Source organism: Oenanthe melanoleuca, chromosome 1A (genome assembly GCF_029582105.1).
Source record: "Oenanthe melanoleuca isolate GR-GAL-2019-014 chromosome 1A, OMel1.0, whole genome shotgun sequence".
In the NCBI taxonomy this organism is placed as follows: Eukaryota; Metazoa; Chordata; class Aves; order Passeriformes; family Muscicapidae; genus Oenanthe; species Oenanthe melanoleuca.
The window spans coordinates 16,990,890-17,013,820 of NC_079334.1; the positions used below are offsets into that span (position 1 = coordinate 16,990,890).

General features: G+C 38.6%; 1 protein-coding gene across 2 annotated transcripts in view; it reads right to left on the reverse strand.

Moving 5' to 3' along the window:
• KIAA1549 (KIAA1549 ortholog) overlaps window positions 1-22,931 on the reverse strand; it is a 140,433-nt gene that overhangs the window by 32,762 nt on the left and 84,740 nt on the right. For both annotated transcript variants that reach the window (XM_056516318.1, XM_056516317.1), the window contains exons 7-10: window positions 20,421-20,480; window positions 17,724-17,869; window positions 11,161-11,338; window positions 8,826-9,010 (exon numbers count right to left, since the gene is read on the reverse strand). In XM_056516318.1, coding sequence (XP_056372293.1) covers window positions 8,826-9,010; window positions 11,161-11,338; window positions 17,724-17,869; window positions 20,421-20,480 — 569 coding nt within the window. The remainder of the gene's footprint in view (window positions 1-8,825; window positions 9,011-11,160; window positions 11,339-17,723; window positions 17,870-20,420; window positions 20,481-22,931) is intronic.

Consider the following 22,931-nt stretch of genomic DNA (forward strand, 5'->3'; position numbering starts at 1 on the left):
TGAGAATTCACTGTAGTAGTCTCATGATGCATCAGAAAAGGGTAATAATTTGTAGTTGCTTGTGTGCTTGGTAGAGCCTTCTTAATTTTAACTCTTTTTTTCACTGTGTCTACTATCTCATCCAAGATGTCACCTACATCTTTTTCCCACAAGGATCATTCAACCATATGTTCGTGCTCACTGTTCCACAAGACATTCGAAATACCTGCCAGTCTACCAATAAGTAAGAATTTAGAAGTACTGAGGCATGTTCACCTTTCAGTCTCTCCTTTTTTTACGCAGCTCATTTTTCTATTATCATTCCTACCTATCTTACCATGTAAGTACAACCTCTGTATTTTTGTTTGCGTTGCTCTCCTTCGATATAACCCCCTTTGGGATGATGACCAGAGACTGCCTGTAAAGAATGCTTACAATTTGTACATGATTCAAGAGCAGTAATGCATATTTGATTTAAGACACAAAACCCCTTCATTCATGAAAAAAGCATATTAGAAGATCTCATAGAAGGAGAGTTCTGACTCCACAGCCACCTTCAAAATACTGAAAAAAGACCTACTTGTATCTCTTGAGGTCTTTTTGAGCCATTGTGTATCTTTTCTGACATGGGATATGATGCAATTTACTTGTACCATAAGCCAAACTTCTTCCAAGTCTACTTTAAAAAAACCCCAACACTAAGCATCACTGAGAAATGTGCAGAGGGGTTTCTTCACTGTTACTAGTTTAGAAAATATGTTTAGGGAAAAAAACAATAAGAAGTCTCTAATTTAAATACCTTCACTTCTTAATAGTGTTTGTATGCAAAAAGAAGTGCATGTGCAATGACAGTTCCCTGTATTTATTACATCTCACTTGGGATGCCACCACCCTCCCACTACAGTAGTGTGACAGCCTGTGCCCTCTATGGCAAGCCTCAAACCAGAAGCAAGATTCTGAGACCCGAGGGTCAAAAAAGAGGCTGCATGTACAAAACGCCACCCATTTTCTTATCTTAGACCAAATATCTCTACACAAATTACATTTCCCATTTGAAATCACAACAGCACTTTGGTCAACTATTACCATTTCAGGGCATAAGCAAAGCAGTTGAGCAAACCTGTTCTTGGAGAAAAGGAATATACTTAGAGGTGCTTGGGTTTCTCCCACCAAGTTGGGAAAAAGCAGCACAGTATATAGCCAGCACTGGCACAGAAAATCAGAACAAGCTGGTGTACAGCCTCTGGTCCTCCTTCCCTCTGCTGTAAAGTCAGAACTGTGTTACTGCTTGCCACCAAACAAATAGTAAGAAAAGCAGGAATCCCACAGAAAATACCACCTCAGGAATTTTGCTTCAGGAGTAGGATTAAAAACAAATAAAGAAACACCCAAACTTACAAAACTTTATAAAGCCAGAGATTCTCAAGGCACCTGTCCTGAAATATTTTCTTAAGACAGATTCTTGCGGATTTTCATCATCCCTCTTCTCCTTTGTACATTTCCTCCTGCCACACTAATATTACCATGACAGCTCAGTAAATTTCACAAAATACAAGAGGGATCATGTTGTTGAAAGCCCATAACTCTGAGTACATATATGCCCACAGGCTGCTGAGATAACAGCTGTAACAGGCAGAACTTTGTGCCTGAATCGCACACAGTTTTAGCTTTCCTTCTCAGACAGAAATGCTGCTGGGTGGATACTATCCTAATCATAGTTTGTGAGGTTCCTTTGCACACTGGTTGGATGGAAGTGTCAGGAGGAAGTTAGACGAAGATTGGCAACTTCATACAACAGACAGGTCACTGCTGTCTCAGTTCCACCAGATTTTCATCCCAAAGTTAAGTTAAACAATTACTCCTCTAAGACCACATACATAACTCCAACACCAACTGCAACCTCTCAGAGAGATAACAAAACACATTAAAAATGACAAATTAAGGAACTCTTTGCTAACCTTGTAAAGCAAAAAGTTACATTCTAACATGGCTTTCACTATCTGCACAGAGCATATAGACAACACAGTCCAAAAACACATCCTCTGTACAAATATTGAGAAAAGTGCTACCACATTTAACTAAAGACTTCCAAGATAGAGCTTAAGTCAGAGATTTTAATTTATTTTTTCATGCTGGTATTTTGTTGGCTTCAGTGATTCACACATTTATATACCAAGAGGGGTTTGAAGTGCACAGAAAGTACATCCCCATATACTGCAGAAACATTCTGCTTGCTGAAATGAAACTGCAACTTTCAGTCACAAGTGGGTAACACATTAAAACCTCAGACAATAATGATTTAATGTTGGTGCATTTCCATGCTCCCAAAGCAGCTAAATTCTACAGCAGACACTCTATTGTCTTTTGTTAGGAGAGAATAATTTACTTCCCCAGTACTAATCTCATCTAATATCAGAGGTTTATTACGTTTAAGATGGCACAACATTTACCTGTATCTTGGAAACAGATTCTTTAGAACTCCTTTTGAAAAGTAACCACTATATAAACACGACTCTATAAATCCACTGATCACCTACATTTTGAATGGCATATACAATTCTACTCTCCCCCTCTCAAAATGGACAGAACAGAATTACAAACTGTTCACGCTATTCAAAGGTTCAAATGCCAAGTCAAAAGAAGGGATTGGAAAAAGAGATGACAGAGATAGCAATATGACAGAGGTCTATAAAGTCAGGATTGGCAAAGATGAAGTGCCTAGGCATCACTGCTCCCTGTCCCCTCCAACACAAGGGCTAAGGGACATCACAGAAAACTTAGAACTAGCAGGATAAAAGCAGGTTGAAACAAGATTATGTGGTTCTTCATGTAACATGCTGTGGAAATCCCTGTCAGCAGCTGAGTTCAGAAGGACCAAACAAGTTCACAAAAAGAACGTTCAGGGTTGCTAAATATCATCACTTCTAGACACAGTCCTTGAGACACAAGTAACTGGAGGCTGAAGAGTTACTCAAGGCTCCATATACTCCATATACTTGCCCTGTCCTTCTCCTCTCTAGGCTTTTCCTTGTGGCATCTGGGCTAGCTGGCCCTTTGGAATGACCTCAACACAGATACTCAAATGTTTCTACCTATTTATATAAGGAGTATATCTAAGGGCGGTATTTTATTTCTACCATTTGTGAATAGTTAATCCTCATTACAGAAGAAGAGTTACTATAAAAGAGCTCTTTAAGAGGAACTGCCATCAGAGAAATGTATTGTTGAAAAGTAATTAACATGTTGAATATTGCACTCTTGTTAGAATCCAGCTATTGACTCTGAAGAAGATCCTGTATGCCATTCCCAAAAAGACAACAGTTTGGATAGTCAGTCAAGGTAGCTATTAGAAATGAATGGTATTTGTTATGCAAACATGATACTCTTGCATAAACTCATGTCAGTTTTCAAGCAGTTTTTGTAAGATTGGTGTCAGCTGCCTTTCTTAACATGAGTCTCTACTGACTGAATTTTTCTGCAATGCAGAGCTGTTGCCTCGACATTATACAGATGAACAAAAGGATTACAGCATGTCAAAACATCACAAGAATTCTCTGTATCAGGAGGAGAAGCCTAGTATTTAGCCTCCAGCAGAGCTGGCCTCTGATCTTGGGAACATCCAAGAGATACTCTACTGACTGCACAGTAATAAGCAAAATTCTCAATTCAGAGGTGTAAAGTTACACCTGACACATGACATTTGGATATCAGATATTCCTGCTTAGGGGGGGAAATAAAAATCCACACAAGTGCCTCTCAGACATCTTGCAGGAGGCATGACTCATTACCTGTGACTGTGAGCGGATTAGAGCAGACACGCAAGCGCTGGTGACAGTCCCCAGGTGATGATGACACTTCAGCTGAGCTGTGCTGGCACACGAGGCAAACTGGCAGCCCTCCAGCTCTGGCACTACCTGTGCTGCAGCTCCTGGAGAAGGTGCAGTACTGTGTCCAAGGCTTTGTGGGGACCAGCCCACTCCAGCTCTGCCACATGTGAACACACACAGGAGGGACACTGAAGCTGAAGGACATATTCAGTCTCTAAGAAGCACAGTGGCATGCACATGCCTCCAGAGAGGAGTGACATGGAGAAGCAGGCATTCTTCCCCATGTGTTTTAGGATGTGCCCTTGGATAAACAATGAACTGAGCAAGCCATTCAAAGTTATCACTGCAAAAGCAATTACTTCAGCACACCCAGCATTTACAGAACATCCAAGACCTTATAAATAAACTGCCAATTAGCTTGTCCAGTTCTTGCCATTAGGGCAGGGAGACTTTTCCTGAAAAATTGTCTGTAGCTGAAATTATCTCCGAGAAGTCCTAGCAAGGGATCTGACATTTTTCTTCAAATGCTTGTACACAGAAGGGAAAGTGAAACCCCTAGAGAACCAGGTTCCATTTTAATTTTTTGATGTCCCCAGAGAAAGAAATAATACTGCTGACTCTGCTTCTATTGTGGATAATATGCAAAATGATTTTTTGCTCTCTGGGGAAGAGGAAAGAAGTGATTTTGCACAAAAACATCGGAGGCCCAATATAGGTACAGAGCAAAATGATGGTTTGGGCATTAAATAAATTCATTTTGTTTTTCATGAAGAAAAATAACCAATGGCAAAAATTCAGTTGCCCCCAAAAGGCACAGCTTCTTTGCAGGATAAAAAAGCTTAGGACAAGCAAAAGGTTGGGACAATGTTATGGCAGATACAGGCAATGGCAAGAGAGAAAATCTTGTTATTTAAAAATACTTGTGCATCTTTTTACCTCATGAGGCAAAGACATCTTAATCCAGTGCAACAACCCAGGTCACATCAAGGTGAATTTCCAGTAGGATGCTATGGCTTACAGAACAAGTCATGAATATTTGATGTGCCCTTTAAATATCTTCGTATCATCTCTTCAAAAGAACTATCCTTGCACAGACCAATGAATCTTGCATAGATTCACTGCTCTCCCCTGTTTCCTTAACTCTCAGTTTAAAAAGCATAAAAATAACTTTGATCTAAGCATGTTTTGCCATTTAATCTCCACAATGGAAAAGGAAATCTAACATTTTACAGGTATTACTAATCCTGTTTTGACGCAAAGGGATGGATTAGCAAATCACAATCTCTTCAAGATCCTTTATTTCTTCTTACTTTATGATGGAACCTGGTTTTGCTAGCATCAGTTCCCATGGTTCCATCTTTCCCATGTATTTATGTTTATATTCATTGAGGCAGCAGTTAAGTAAAAAAATCCCTTAATAACAGGCTCACTCTAGATACTCCTTGCAGGAAGTATTATTATGAACCTTTTTAAGCAGGATCCTTGTGCCATCCTGTCTGCAAGACACTGATCCTGTAATGAAGCTGGAAGGGCAGATGGAAAGAATACAAACTGGTGGTACATGAAATATGCAGAATAGGCCTTTGCTGTATACAGCCCACCTTGCCCATGTCATTATCTTAAAAGATGCATTATCTTTGCTATTATCTATACTACCTTTGAGAATGACCTGGCCTGAAGGGAGGGGCCAAGCAGCACATCTGGACTCAAGCCCAGCTTCAAGGCTCCTGTGACACATAAGTATTGATGCAATCTTGGGTACTTCTGTGGACTTGTCACCACAGGATCTGGGTACTTTTCAACACAGCCCTGTCCATTCAAGTGGGAAATCTGCTATTATCGACCATCACAAGTGAGGGACTGTGACCCAACTACTCTAAAGGGGTGTCCACAGAGTATTTAAGGGACCAAAGCCAGTCAGCTGTGCTGGCATGAATACTGGCAGTATGACTGAACTGCTGCGTAGAACAACTACCTTGTGACCCTCACCTCACCAAGGTGTACCCACGTAGCCATACTCCATATACCCAAAAGTAATGTAGTGCCTAATTGTCAGCAGATAATAGTACTGTGTTCCTTCATCAGAAGACAGACTGTGAGGTTATGAAGCTTATGACTGACTTTTAATGGTGGCCATAGGAACACAGAAATCACACCTACTCTGTAGAAGTAAACCTTTACATATAAAAAATTAAAACTTATATTGTTTGAGTGACTACCAAAACATTCCAGGAAAATCCAGGCATTTCAAAGCAGAATGAAACAATTAAATGAAAGAAAAGAAAAAAAGAAACATATGACTGACACATGGGGCTACAGAATCCAGTAAAATTTGAAGGTCTAAGAATCTCTCTGAAGAGGATAACGCAACTTTGTAAGAGAGATTCTAATTAAGAATAAAAAGCTTCTTCACAACCCGTGGCTTACTTATGCAATCTGCATTTACAGTACATTTACAGAATTCTCTCTCCTGATGTTCCAAGGAACCAGCCTTTCAGTCTTGTCTCTGCAGCACAAAGCAAACAGGCTTTTTCCCCTCACTTCCAAGCCCACTCCAGGCTTTTAAGTCAGAGGTAACATAATTTGCTATCAGCTGCTACTGAAAATTCTAATGGGTTATTATGCTGCCCACTGAACTGCTCTGCTAAAGCGGCCAACTGAAGACACTGAAGAAAGACTGGTGACACTCCTGGAAATCCACCAGTGCAGTATGATATACAGTATCAGCTGAACAAGAAACAGGTGTCTCAGTTTCTTATCTTTCAATCAATACACAAAACATATCACAGACTTATTACAAGCTTGAAAAGTATTGTCTTCTATTTCCAGTATGGATACGCCATACATATGCTAATGAAAAATTCTATATTTAAATGAATTTTTTGTTAAATATTAATGGAAGTGAGAAGAGCTAGCACACCATAAATGCATCTTTACATTTTTTACTAATGACATATAGACTCCAAGAGACAAACTCAGATCTTTAACCTAAATATCTTTCTATTTACAAATATAGTGCAGGCTTTCACCTTCCTTCAGTACCAAGGACAAGCTCTGAAAATAGAGAATGGAAATAATTGTGGCTGTGGTGAGGAAAAGGAAGCCTAGTCCAGTTTTGTGCGGTTTATTTACAGACATAAATCCCTGACCACATGATGACACTCCTTTGATCACTTCTTTGCATTTACTCTAATAAAAAGTATAAAATACATGGGCAATTTTAGGGGGCAGGATCAGACCAAATGTCCCTAATAATTTATATGCTGTTTTGACTGTCTGGAGGTCTTTGGTGGTGGTTAAATATGCCCTATTCCAACCTGGAATTCTAACCCATTGTTTGAAAACATGAAATCCCAATGACAGCTTGATAGTAAGAAAGCCAGAGTACTGCTTTTATTCTGGGGAAAGGAGGATATGGTTTGCAAAGTAGGTTCTTCCAGTTGCTTGACGTGCAAAGTGATAAAAATTTAAGACACTTTTTATTGCTTTACCTCCAGTGGCACAAGGATTGAGCTAGATGTCCTTACCAGTTCTTTCTAGTTTGCTTACAGCAATTTCCCCTAAGAAAGCAAAGTGACAGGTTCCCAAGGCAATCCAAAATGAGACTTGCATATAAACAAGTTTGAGGCTTCTGACTCATGAATGATTAAGATGAAGAACACTGTGAAAGCAGTGGGGAAAAGCAACTGAGCCATTTTCTTAAAAAGAAGTAATTATATGAAAGATGTTTCTGGCTTTACAGCCAATACAACCCAACTGCTTCCTCACAAAAAAAAAAAAAAAAGCTTGTGATAGCAGAGAGGTACTGAAAATGTGATCAAACAGTGTACAAGGGCAATGGTCCTCTCTTGCCTTTTTTGTATGACCCTTCTCAAATTAGTCAAAACTACTGAGGGGAACTTCCTCAGTCAAAAATGTGTGTTACATACTACCACAGCAGAGGTGAAACAAGGTACCAGGGGGTGGTGCTCATCAAAGGGTACCACTTGTTGCCAACCTGGATTCTGACACACAACTCACAGTCACAAGACAAGTGGAAGTTACTATTGATTTGTTCTGACTGCTTTGGTAGTGCAAGCGCTTTCTGTTTCTCTCATCTTTCACATCATTAATTATCTTGAAAGAGAGCATGGTGTACAGACAAGGCTTGTTATGGAGAAAACTGTGTGACTGAACATGAGGTCACAGTGCAGAACACGACTGCAGTACCACAGGATTAGCAAAGGCAGATTATTTTGCCTTTATTAATGCCTCTGAAGATATAGTCAGTAACAAGCATTTCTGACACACATAGGTTCTCTTTGGTTGTAAAAGAAAGTAACCTTTCAGACACTTTATCATCCTTTTTACTGAATACATCCTTTGTGAAAAATCTGTATCACCAATTTTTTGATTTATACTCTTGGGCAATAAAAAGACAAGAGTACTGAATTTCTCACTATCCTAACCAACACTGGCCAACAAGCTCACTTATGTAGGCACATACAGATGCACGAATTAATGTTCTAGTTCTCACAATTGCAACAAAAAGAGCCCTGGCAGAACATGGAGCAGCCAGGACAGGTTCTAGCAAATTCTAGTTCCAGTATCAGGTATGATGGGTGGTGCACTTTAGCTGTCACATTTGATTAGCAGAAGCTCTCCAAAGAAAAATTTAGCCTTCTGGGGAAACAAGGTCAGTGATTCAAGACTCAGTACATTTCTTCTTATTCAGTCCCAGCCACAGCCTTGAAATGAAGTGATAAAGAAAAGTTCCTTTCAGCATCAGTGCCCACATTTCAGAAGGATGGATATATCTAATGGAGTATCAAATACCCAGGAGAATAAATAAAACACTATGGGATTCTTGACTTCAACTATCATTAGACAACTTCCCTCAGTTTTTTCTCCCCTCGAAACGGGAAGTCTCTGAAACTGTGCTTACACATGCTAGTTAAGGATGCCAGGTGTTCCCCAGAGTCTCACATTCGTTTGTTCTCAGAATACTCAAGCTCCTCTCAGCACAGCTTCCCCTTTTACCTTCTGTCGCTGCTGAATGTTGCTCACTGTGTCTGGCTGAAACTCCAGCTTGTCTGTCCGGCAGAGTTTCCAGTATAAAATAATAACAATCAGGAGCACCACAGCAACCGGGACTGCCACCCCCACGATAATCCACAGGTTGCTATTCTGGGTCTCTGAAGCAGACTCCTTCAGCTTCTCCACAGCTGTAAAGTTAAAAGGAAGACAGCAATATTCTTATGTGGTTATGTTTTAAACTGAGGACACTTCAAGGTTATGTACTTTTACGTTCTTGTAAATGCTAGTTAAGGAATTCATCAGCAACCAGCTGCACATCACAGGAGATGTCTTACCACTGTAAGTTAGGGTATGTCATGCTCAGCAAGCATGGGGCAAGAGACCAAGTGTCCTGGCCCACCTTCTGAAGACCTGTGCTTAAAATACTAAAGAAAAGGGCACTTCTGCCACATCATCCTGTAACTCAAAACTAAGCTGACATAGTGAAATGGGTCTAAAAAAATTACCACTAGCAAAGCTAAGATAGACTTTCCAACATTGCTGCCTCTTTCCTGATTTAGGCAGTGCTACCAGGCTGCCTTTTCTCTTTAACATTTTATTATAAAAAACAATTTGAACCTTCTCCACGAGGTGTATAGTTTTGAACTGGTGATTACTTTTTTTTCTTCACTCTGTTTCATTGTCAGTGTGTGAGATCCTTCAGCCCCAAGCAGAAAACAAAGCTGCTGGAAAGTGTAATCAAACAAGGAAGTCATTCTTGTAAAAGGTAAACTGTAATAAATGATAAAAATTTTATTTGCTAATTTTGTATAGTGGTTAATTATGGGACTAAAAACCATAGAAATAATACATTTCTAGTCAAATTCAGGCACTTTCTAAAAATTATGCTTTCAAGTTAAAAAGAGTATTTCTATCTTTTCTATATATCATTTTATTAGTAACCATTCCAATGATGAGCCTAGAACTTAAGGGAACATAAAATTCTTATATTTTATATATCTAACAGCTCATTTCTGGCATTATGTTTTCTGTTATAAAAATAACTTTTTTTTTTGGTCTAGTTTCTTCCAACAGAAGCATTTAAAGATTTGTATGACTGTGACTCTTAGAAGACCTTTCTAATGACAGGTCAAAGATAACAAGTTTCAACATGCACAATAACCTATGAATATTTTATGAAGTTAGTTCAACATTTATCATTATTATTATTTTTGTAAAGAGAATTTATTCTTGCAACTTTTTTCACTTGTGTCTAACCAGCATTACAGTCCATTAACGGCTAATAAGCAGATGTGTATGAGCTACTGACCTATCTGCACACAACTGTTTTAATGAGGGACAAAATTTAGAAGCACATACAGATGGTACAATTATTACTATTTTCTTTCTTTTCTGTCTGCAGAGAATTTTAAATATCAGACACATGCTTGTTCTGTTGGCAAAATACCCTGTGGTACCATGTAACTCATGCCTCCATATTGCACACAGATGAGAAAAGGTAATTAAGCATTCATACCAATGAGGTATTTTGCAGATCATTCTTGTCAGTTCCTAAGATACCTTTAAGTTTCTTTCCTAATTGTAACACAGAATTTTGAGTAGGTATTCTGTCTCACTACTAACTGAAAATTACTTATATATCAAGTCTCATGAATAAAGTAATTATATTACTTTACATGACCTATCCTATTCATTTTGATGTGTATCTAATAAAAAATCACATTACTTTTATATTAATAAATTATCACATTACTTACATATGACTGATGAATCATATTACATATATATTACTGATGGACAAACAAATAAAACCAGGGTGAATCACATTCAATGGAAAAAATAAATGCCCCAACTACTCTTGCTGTACATCTTTCATGGAGAAAGTAACACAGACAAAAAAGCAGTGACTTGTGTTAAACCACACTGCCATTACTCAGCTAAAGGAAACACCCACTTCATACTGACACCCTCCCATCTCACAGCTGTGACGTTTGTACAAGCTCCTGGACAAGATAAACTGTAAAGAAATACTGGACTAGCAGGATCAGATGAAAATGGCAGGAAGGTCTTCAGTCAGCTCAGTACTTTTCCAGCACAAGCATGGAGTGAATGCAGTGAGGCTGGACTTAAGGACTCTGCAGCAACCCTAAGCTCAGCAGGGTCTTCAAGAGGCAAAACAAGACAGCACAGCTCACTGCAAGGCTGCTAAAGTTGATTTCCTCAGGAGTGTCAAAGCTTCAGCACTCCAAAAAAAACACTACAAGAGTGGGCACATGCAGTGCCAAAGACACCCTTCCTGTCTGCCTTTGCTGGCATGGGTGGATTTGACAGGGCTTACGCTGTGCGACGCTGCCTTCAATGCGGTATCCGAGGATAATGGCAGCCCGCTGGATATCGACTCTGTTCATCAGGTCTGAGCACTTCAGAGCACTCAGTCTCTCCCCATCCTGGTCCTCCACAAAATAGATCAGCTCCACGGGGTTATCAACACCGACTAAGCGTGACACATTCACAATCTGAAAAGAAATTGCAAAGCTTTTAGACTTTAAGTTGTATTTATTTGGAGCTCCTATACATTTGGTCTTACAGTTCATACTCTCTCCCCTGTTGTAACTGAAAGGAAAATTTCAAGGGAAGTGATCCCTTATAAAATACATTTTTATGGCAAACCTTTCCTTTCCTCCCCACTTGTATGGTAACAATGTGCACATCTGGTAAGTAGAGAGCTGCTTTCACTCTAAAGATGCCAACACTGTGCCACCCTGGAAACCTCTACTGTCTTTAGCAATTGTTGCTTAGAAAAAGTGTGGCTGCACTTTTCCCTTCTCTAAATATCCTTCTTCTAAATTCCCTTCTTCTAAATATCTACTCTAACTTTGATTTGTTATTCATAACTCACACACCTCTTTGCTCCAGTTTTTCTAAATGTCAAGCAGCTACACAGGCGAGTATTCTGTTAGCATCAAATAAAACTGTTTGCTCTGTTTCAACTTAAGCACTTGCACAGTCACCTTCATCCTCCAAACAGCTCCCCTTGGCATCCAACTTTCTTCTGGAAGGAATGTATTTGACGCTGTGGGAAGCAATTCTTCCTACCTACATCTAAAGACATTAATAATCAAAAGAATGCATGCTATGAGGAAGCCCTGTAGATACTCTAGCCACCAAACATCTACATTGCATATTAGAACCACATAACTTTGAATTCCTATAAAATTACATCTTTTTATATAACAACTCTCCCTGTTTAACCATTTTCCATGTAATGGTGAGCTCAAACAAGAATTTGGACAAAAAAATAGTAAGGGGTATTCTATCATGACTTTTTTTTTAAAAGAGTTTGAAGGGCTCTAGAAGGAATTGACATAAATAGAGCAATGTGTTTTGCTTACTTCAGAATTATCCTTCTGCTATAAAGTACATATTTAATAAATTATAATCTCAGAAATTGCCCACAGGCATTAAGTAAAGCAAACACACAAATGTTTGCATGTCTGAGGCTTACAAAAGCAAATCTTTGTATTGTTTTCTTTCCTAGTTCCCAACTAAAAAAAAATCACATTGAAGGAAAGAAGTACAATTTCCACCTCAACAGGAATGATGTTCTAATCTTGGGGGACAGCAACTAAACATGCCCTAAAAAAACAATTCCCAAGAATGATAACAGCAAGGTGCATACATACATTAAAAAAAAAAGAGGGGAGAAAAATGAAACAAGAGAAAGCACAATTGTCCTAAGTCTTGTAAAACAAATCAACAGTAAGCAAATAATAATAATGTTCAGTGTCAGCCACATTTGATGCAAGAAACACAATATCTACAAATAGAGCAAAAAAATGTGCAAATCTCTGAAACACAGCAAGAGCTGCTAACCGGACTTATTAAATTATGCTGCTGCTCACCTGAACACCATTCCCTCTTCTACCAGCTAAGGGAAAACAATCCTTGACTGAAGGTAACAAAACAGCATCAATAAATCAGGTTTCAACACAAATATTTGGCAGCTGTAAAGCTAAATCTGACTTCATGGACCTCAAATATGCAGTTAGTTAACAAATGCTCACAGCTTTATAATATTCCTACTTCAGGTGGGTTGCCACAGCCTGGTCTCAGTGCACAGAGCAGCAGTGTACAAACTGGTATCTGCTTCCACCACAGATGAAACCTTCCCAAATAGCATTTAACTCACATGGAGGGTGAGGGAGTTGAAAGGCCATGTGGGACTAAAAATGGGTTCTTTGTTTTAATTTTACGAAGCCCCTCTATGAACAGCAAAGCCACAGAATCAGAGAAAATTAGAAAATTCTTAAACTGAACTGTCATATATTTTATGACCTGTGAAGAATCCAAGAAGGACTATAACTATGTGAGTTACAAACATCAGGTAATGGTCCCAAGCTGACTGAATGGGTTAACAAAGGAACTTCTCCACAGCTGCCTTTAGAAAAGGCAGGGGGTAAGAAGTACAACATTCCAGTGCAAGTTGCCACAACTGAAACCGTATAAATTTTAACACAGAATTAAAAAGAGCATATGGCTCCCTATGCTGAGGAATAGGGATGAGTGAGAACAGTCAGAGTGGAATAGGAAGAAGTAGTTGGAGATATTTCAGCACAGTATAGAGAACACTGGAACAAGTACAAAATAGTTCAGTGGAAGTGCAGGCTAGTGCTGATGAACTAAGTTTACTACTTTAAGCTAAGTTTTATCTGAATTAATTCTGAATACACAATATTTTATGACTGTTCACACCATAGAGTAAAAAAAGCTTCACAGAGAGAAGCTCCAGACAAAATTTCAAAACCATGGGGAGACGGTTATGGATTTCAATTCTGGGAAAGCTGATGACTAGCAGGGTCATCTGGAAGCAAAGATAGTAAGACAATCAGACTTGTACATAAACACAGTACCTGTGACCATATCAGTACCTCAGTTTTCACCTCTGTCACACTGATCACTAAATTTTACTTGTTGATTTTTGTAACTAGCCTCTGAGTTTGCTGAAACACAGGAAATGGCATAACAAATCTGAACCTTTTTAGATCTGGTCGTGGAATTGAGGTACACAGTCACTGTGCCGTGCCTGTTTTTCATAGAGTTTCTGCATTCTAAGTTTTGTGACACATGGTTCCAAATTATACTCTTTGTGCAGCTTCAGACTGGTTTAGTCTCTGTCCTTGAGAATGCTAAGAATGCAAGCAGAGACAAATATTATTTGCCAGGCATCCAGCAAAGCAGCTCACATGTAAGGAAAGCATTAAAGCATTTTACATTTATGCTTTGGCAGTGAGGGATGACATAGGGAGGGAGGAGATAGAAGAATTTTAAATGCAGAAGGCAGAAAGTGGGGGGAAAGGAAAGAAAATAAAAGAAGAAAAGACTAATTCAACTTCTGTGTACATAAATGATACCATCTTTGTTGATACTAGACATGCATTTAACCTCCACAGCAGAAAGGCTTAACTGTGTTCAGGTGTCAGTAAATTTAATTTAAAAAGTGTTTTCAAGTGAATATCATAGGTCAGTGAACAGAGTTGCCTTGGTAACAAAATCTAGTTCACAATTTTGAGCACAGAAATACAAGTGATGGGGAAGCTTCCAAGGCATTCTCAGAGTCCCAGCCAGCCAGTGGGATGTCCTGGTCAGCAATCCCCACAAGAGCAAGGAATTCCTGGGTGAACTGTTTCAGGGTCTCGAAGGCATGAGTACTACTTAGAAACAAGCAGATATGCACACACAATCTCCAGTGCTCATGCATGAGGATTATCCTCTTTCTTTCCTTCCCTCATCACATTGGGGAAAAAATATCCAAAAAAGATCCTCTGTCTTTTTAAAAGTAGGATTTTTAGTGTCTGGGCAATTAATTCAAGCTGTACTGTGGTCAGCACACAGAGGTACAAACAGACTGTAAACAACAGGGCAAGAGGGGCCAGCTGCTGCATGGGACAGCTGCTGGAGGGGACAAAAGCCTCAGAGGAAAAGGTGAAGCAGCAGCAGTGCCCAAAGGCTTTATTTATAAACCTAAAAACTCACAGCAAGACAGGCTTTCCTCAGACAGGAGAGACACAAAGCTGTCAGCAGAAAAACTAGAGAAGGAATTTTTGCCTTAATGAAAAGCTCAATTCAGTCATTACATCCTGTCATAAACTGCTACTCCTCACACACACTGCGGCTAAAATGCTGCCTAACATGTTCTTTAAATCAGAACATTCCTATTTCTTTAATTTACTAGGATCATTTTTTCACTTTCTACTAGGTTCAAAGAACCAAGCATGTTGAAATGAAGGAAAAATAATTTTCTTTTATTAGCTGCTGGTGTATTTTTAAACTACAATTAAGCCATTTAATTCCTAAAAAATGTAATGAGAATTATTATAGTAAACCATTGACAAAATATAGCACAGGTCTCTGCAGATGCAATGCAAACCACAGTAAGCATGTGCCTTCAAATTTGCAGCAACAGAAAATGCATATTGAAAATATGCATGACTCTGTGAAACATTAATACAAAGTCACACAAAAATCAGTGGAACTATCAGAAGTATAACAACCAGGTGTGAGGCTTCAGAGAGGCTTTTGTACATAATGGTTACAGGCTTTTTTCTCTTTTTATCGTGGAGTCCCACCTGTTAACAGCACAGTCAGTCAAACAGGGGGGGAAAGCTGGCTATTGGGTACCCTCCAAAGTTCCTCTTCTGAGTGTCTAGGTTTAAAGCATAATTTTTAACATTCTTAGGTACTAACATATGCCTTTAGAAATGAAATCTAAACCTCACAAGGTATCACTTCCATTTCCTGAGCATGTGAAAGGAAACTAATATGCCTGCAGTAACATTCACAAATAATTGCTTCACCTCTTGACCTGCAGTCCTGATTTTCCACAGAGCTTAGAAATGTCACACTTCAATACACTATAAATACATTTCACCTCAGGAAAAACTCTGGTCTATAGGGTCACAATGCAAGTGAAATGTGAGTCTAGTCTTTAATGGATATATATATGTGCTCTGTTAATAAAACTATGCAACACTCTTTGTGCTGGCAGCTTTCGTTCTTATTTTCACTTCATTGTGCTCTACTATCATAGCAGTCACTGATTTGTGTGCAAGAAATACATATGGGAAAATCTGAATATAAAGCACAAGAAACATTATTAGCCCTCCCAGAAGACACACAAACACTTCAGAGCTTATAAATCTGGCTATGAGGAACAGAATTGACAGCAGCAAAAGGTTTATAGCAGATGCCTATGGACAAGATCCCTAGCTAAGAGAGGAACACCCTTGAAAGAAACTGATCATCGTGCCAAGGAAGCTACCAAGGTGCTGTGGCACCTGCAGGTACCTGCTGCTCTCATCCAGGAAAGCAGAACACCCAGCACACACACCCTTGCTGCAAGGTATCTCGTCAGTCTCCCTTCTTCCATATCTCCTTTATTACAACTCTAATCCTACCTGAAAGTGTGGGCTGGGAGCACCTGGAGAAGCCCTGTGATGGTAAGATGTGCTGACTGTAATGAATAGAACCCTTCTCTGCCCAAAGACAGCAGCTGGCAGGCTCTTTGTACTAATTAAGTGGCATAAATGAGCAGCACTGCTGTCTGGAACATGAGCTGCAGACCTCATCTTATATCCCAGTATGTAACACAAAGTTAAAAGAAAAACGCTGTATTTTCAATTTTCAAAATACTACTCCTTATCTAAAAAGGATATGCCCATAATTTTGTGCATGAAAAAATAAATTACCTGAGCTTTATTGTGCAAAGTCATAAAACTGTAATCTAAACATACACATTTTATAGGCTGTGGTATCTTCACTAGCAACATAAGGAATATTTGTTTAATTTATATGCAAAGGAAGGACAAAGGCATAATGAACAAAGTGCAATAAGAGGTGTTGGGAATAGGAGATCTGAAGCAGACACCTATTTGCAGCAATTCAAAGCTGTACAGAAGAAAAATAAAATAAAATCTCTATTACTGGAACAGATGTTTCTGAGACAGGAAAGCAGAAGTAAGAATATCCCAACATCTGGAAATTTAAGTGGTAGCAAAAACTGTAGGATTAAATTAAATAAAGACAATAGGTCTGAAATGCAAAAAGGGCATCTGGGAGGTAAACCAACTGTCAATGAATTAGCTGGAAAGGGTAATTTTTAAGAAGATGAGCCATTAAAAAAGTACTTTGACTTTAGATTGTTGAATTGACTAGAAAGAATACATCAGAATTTAAAACTTTAAATTGAATATCAAAGTCTTCTTGGACTTTATGTGAATAAATCCACCTGTGACTCTAAAATGCTATAGCTGCACTGGAATCCAGGTAACAGAAGTTGTTATGTGTGCAAAATTAGGCATGATTAATCATTTTTACCTGAAATCCAACCCTGTGACCTGTAGTGCTGTGAGAAATAAGGAGTAGAATGTACTACTCTACTGCTGCATCATGCCACACACTACTCTACTTTGTATTTCTACACCACTGCCAAAACATCACAGAGAGCTTTGAAGTATCTGTCCCAGGAGATTAAATTTTTCAGATGATCATCCTGCCTCCTTTTGCTAGGCACCTCATATAAGTCAAACAAGTAGAAGATTTAAAAAATAAGATGTTGGTAAAATAATTTCAATGTTGTTTCTAAGAAACCATCAGAAATTTTTAGTAGGGCACTTAATCAGTTATTTGCATTTGCTATGTTTAGTTTAAGAGACATATGTGGTGCTTAAAAGATGAATCATAATATAGGTGCAAAACACAAGCATCACCAACTAGCTAAAGGTGACACATGCTTTTGAGTTATATTTCTCAACTCAAAACCTGAACGTTTTGTTAACTAATGTCAACTTGTTCAGTAATTTACTATCCTTTATTTTCCATCCTCTGATTTTGAGCTCTTAATACCTGCACGATGTTGCTGCCTGCAAAACTGGCCCGTCTCCAAATGCGCCCTCTGACCAAAGCCTCGTTCAACAGGTGAGCGAGTTTCCGCTCCATCTCAGCCCGGAACACTTCCTCCTGAATTCGCTGGTCCACCACACCCAGGAGAACTGCATGGCACAGAAAGCAACCCAAGGAAACAAATTCATTAGTCAAACTTGGCAGTTTCTTCTCCACAACTTCAATTACCAGCTTTGAGTCGCCCTGTGACAGCTCAGGGACAGTTCGAGAGTGCCTGTGTTTAAATGGCAATTCTGACCTGTTCAATTGGAGGTTATATGCTGGAAAAAGGGTGACATTTGGTGGGAAAAAGTAAAAATAAGTAATTCTGGGGAAAAGAAATTTAGGCAAAGGATTGTTTTGGAACCTTAATCAGGTTAGACAGACCCAGGATAATAAGGAAACTATTTCAATTCTAAAAATGCATAAAATCATGAGCATTCAATGAGTTTTCAAAAACTACAAAAGAAAACTCAGTCTAAATCATCTGCTTCAACTAATTGCAGTCAAAAGTGTTGTGTTCAGAAGTGATACAGAGTTGGAGAAGGGGAGGGCAAGGGTTCAGAGTCATGGGGAAAATGTAGAACAGCAGCACTTGAGTGAAGCTGTGTATTCAAGTGAACTTCCCCAATAAGATTAACAAGTATGCCAATCATAGCACAAAAAAATGGTTTGCAGCCCTGCTCACTTGGCAACCAGGTACCCTGGGTCACTGGGGCAGCTAATGCTGAGAAGACTCCCTGAAGGAAAATGAAAAAAAGGGTGGGCTTTTATTAGCAAAAAAGCATCCAGTTAGAGAAATGTGGAGTGAATGGAACAACAGTCATTCAAATGATCCAACCGAACAATCCTCCAGGAGAGCAAACCAACTCTCTGCTGACTGCATCAAATACATTCAGTTTTAATTCTCCACTAAAAATTCTTGTCTTTTTCAGAAGCTGCTTTTTCTGTGTTTCCACAGGTTTTTTTTAAGTGTGGTGCTTAATAAAAGCCACCAATTAGATAAAAATAAATTAAATATAATTTTAACTTTTTAAATTTTTAAACCAAATATAAAGTCACTTTTTCAATTTGAAGCTTTTCACTGCAGATGTCAGAAAAAAGAAACATTTTCATGATTTCTCACTGAGATCAACAGTATCTGTCTTCTAAATTCAATCACAGACTAAGTATCTCAGAATTAAATAGCAAAATAGACAGTGACCTAAGGCTATTACATACACCAAGCAGAAAACTGTTCCTGCCTGTGTATTGGATTTCAGTATCAATAAATTATGTTTAATAGCATGAATTGTATTCTACAACAGAGGGAGAACACCACATATCTCAGCTTTTTATGACTATTGGGATGCATGCATATATATCTGGGTAATTTGATACTGAAAATCTTTACATGCATAGATTCTATCATTTTCCCATGTCATGATTCATTACCCTTACAATACAAAGCACTGACTGAAAGCACTGACCCAGCCAAAGTCTACTCTTCCCAGAATCCTGCAAGAACTAAGAATACAAAAAATTATAGGAGAAAGCTAGGGAGAAAAAAAAATTGCTGCAATTGGCCTTCAAAATCTTACAGGCAGGAAGTTTATCAAAACCCAAGGGAACATCACCTCAGAGCTGGAAGAACACTTTTTTCACTGCAGGAGCTAAGGGAATTTAGGAGAATTTTCAGCAGCAATGGACAAACCTAAGGCTAAGCAAAAGAGAGCAGGTATAGCCAAAAAAATAAATCTCTAAGGAAAGATGCCACTGGTTAAGAGACATACATAGGAGCTTCTCCCACATTAGTGAGCATTATATGAAATTCTAAATCTTTCTTCTGTGAAACAAATGATATGGGCTTCAGGAATTTAGGTGCCATTTGGTTTCTCGCTAAAAGAGTAAAGTAGTGACTGGTGGGAGACAGGGAAACCTGGAAAAAAGAGCAAGTCTATACAACAGGTGAACTTTAGGTGATACAAGCTGTGGGAAGACAAGAGTGCATCCAGTGGGGCACCTGCATCCTAAGAACAAGTTTGGTGGGCAAAGCCTCCTCACCACTCAGGCTTAAAAGCAGCAGGTAAGATCTACAGCAGGCAGGCAACCTTGACAGCCTTTGAGCATCTAAATGTGACAACTCAACCACATCCATAAATTACAGAATAAAACATTCAGAAGACTTTGGTGGGAGGGATCTTCTGTGAATGAATCAGAAGAGATCAATGAAATGTGATTAAACTCTTTAGCGTACTCAGAATTAATCTATTTTCACTCTGTTTTATTCTAGGCATGTTTTGGTAGAAAATGTCACACAAATAAAACTTTAATTTTCACTTAAAATAGATACCTAAAAACCAATGTGGCATATTGACAACATGCAGAGCAGACACTTTTTGCCTGACAGTCTGAGTTGTTACACTAAGAATGAACTGCCTTATAGACAAAACGTGCTTTGTGTGCATTATCAAGGAATTTCAATAGTTAATTCTAGACCAGGGATTTATATTTCCCAGATATTCCAGGTCACTGGGCCTTTGGTTTTAGAATTTATTCAGCTCAGATATGTTATTACCTCATAAAAATGCAGCACCCCTAAGCTATCGATATTTATGCAGGCTGGTTATCCCACTAACAAAACTAATTATACTTTTACTTACTCACAGAGACCATACGTACCTGTTCTCACCCAGGAAGATTTCATCAACTGGGACACATTAAGCTTAGGATAATGAAAGGCTGAAGGAAAAACAGAATGGAGGAAAAACATCCATAAGAACAGTATTCTGAACAACATACACAAAACCAGAAGTCACTACATAATTTACACTGTCAGCAAGCATCTTATTTACACAGATGCATTACTGCTCCTGAGGCAATGCAGACACAATGGCAAGGAAAGTGCTCCGAACGCACGCTGCTGAGTTTGTCTCCAACAAAAAGAAGCTAAGTGAAACAGTCAGATTTATTATGTGAAAGACTTCAAGCTGCTGCAGCGAGGTCATTGCTCCCAGGAATTTAGAAGCTCACTGTCTGCACTGTGACTCTTACTAAGCTAGCTGCAGGATCAGACTATTGCTCTAAGGGCAGTGAGGCAACTCATGAGCGTCTCAGGATGAAAATAAGACCTTAGCTGAGGCAGAAACTACATGGAAACAATAAATGTAAACCAGAGAACTAAACACATAGGATTTGTGTTCCAGAATTGTGCAGGGGGAAGCATTTAAAAAGAACACCACCTTGACAATTATTTTGTTTCCAAAACCTACAAATAACTGCACGTAGAAATACTGCTGTAGACAAATCTCATACTTTTTCTGTTTGGCTTGGTGGCTCCAAGCTTTCTTAATTTCTAAATTAAAAAAAAAAAAAAAAAAAAAGAAAAAAAAAAAAGAAAAAAAAAAGCTCTGCTCCAGAGGGAAATCCTTTCCCCAGTAAGGGAGGTCTACTTTCTACTGACAGTAGACATTAAGTCTAGACAGTAGAAGTAAGACAGTAAGTCTATTTCCACTGACTTCAGTATAGATAAGATTTTTCCCAAGGTTTCCACTGGAGAGCAGTAAAGACATGTTGGGAAAGAAGTGAAGATGGGGGCTGGGCCAACAGTTTCCTCAAGGGAAGTCTTAAGCTTCACTATGGCAATAAGGAAAAGGAATGGTCTTAACTTTCTCAAAATATTTAATCCAGATGCAGTTTGCTAAGCATTATACAAAGGTTAATTTTTAAACCATTTCATGGACAGAAAGAATGCAGCACATAACAATTAAATGACCTGGCCCATGCTGGATCAATTTAGAATAAAGATGTCTACAGTTGTGGAATAGTTTGTCACTACTCCACATTTCAGAGTAGTAGAAAATTAAAGTTTTTCAAATTTAATGATGCAAGAATTTGTAGACAAGTTGTTCTCTGTCAGTGTACCAAAAATGGGATTCCTCTGCCCCTTAAAAAGCTTAGGAATTTTCTGGTTAAGGCAAAAGCAAAAGAATCATTAGTTACATTTTACCTTTTATTTTCACAGATCTATAACTAACTCCTATCAGGGGAAAAAAAAAACAAACAGGAAGAAAATCTGGTTATTCCACCTATATTGCAATAATAGCACTCCTAGCTTCAAGTACCACCTGGCTGGTACTCTGTGACTCACTACTCAGAATGGTATTAGAACTTTTCTTCTGAACGAGAAACACTGGCCCTCTATGCACGTGATCAGGATAAACTAAATTTCCAAAATTCTCAGACAAGCACAAAGCACTTCAGAGTCCACTTAAACACACCCATTTATTTTTGGCATTGCTACTCAACTCTTCCGATTGTAGCTTTTAGATTGAAATTCTATTTACTCTAGTCATGCAATTGTTTACTTCAATTTAGAAATGGAAGCTGAACAAAAAAAGCATAAACTAAACTGAAAACTGATTCTGTTGTTTTCCAATGCATGGAAAGAGCATGATAAGGAAATAAAAAACCATAATGCTTTGAACTCCTAGCAATTTTGACTTTTTTCTTCTTTAACCCAAAATCATGTTTTGCTTCAATACTTAATGTGCTCTTCACACTTTTTCTAATTAGTACTTGAAAATGATTTAATTCATGCAAATTGCTGGGTGACTATTCATTTAAACTTTCCATGGAATTAATGCAACTTAAAAATAAACCAACTTGAGCAGAAAATCTTGACATTGAAAAGGAAGATGTGCTGTGATCATTGCCAACTAAGGCAAGGTTCTAAAATCTGACAAAGAATGCTAAAAATTGCCAGAAGTCCAGGTTCCAATTCTTATACCACAGCTCACTCAAGTGTCTCACTGACAAACCGACCTTGAGCTTATGTGGAGTCTCAGCACTGCAGCAAGATGATATTTGCAAGATTTCTAATGTCCTAACTAACAATTATAAACAGTACTGACTGATTGTTATTCTGAGGGGGAAGCTGGATAGACAAAATGCAATTATTAGCTAGATTGCAGCTGGTCTGCTAATGACTCTGGATGCATTAATGAAGTAGATGCTGGCATCATTAGAAGTTTCTAACATGCAGCCCTGGAGCACCATACCGTGTAACAGCATCGATCTGACGCTGAATGAAAAGGGAAAGGGTCACCTGGTCACCCAGAGAGCTACTGACAGCACTCTAAAGCACATCACTCAGGCAGTGTTCTCAGGATCTCTGACTCTCTCCTACAGACA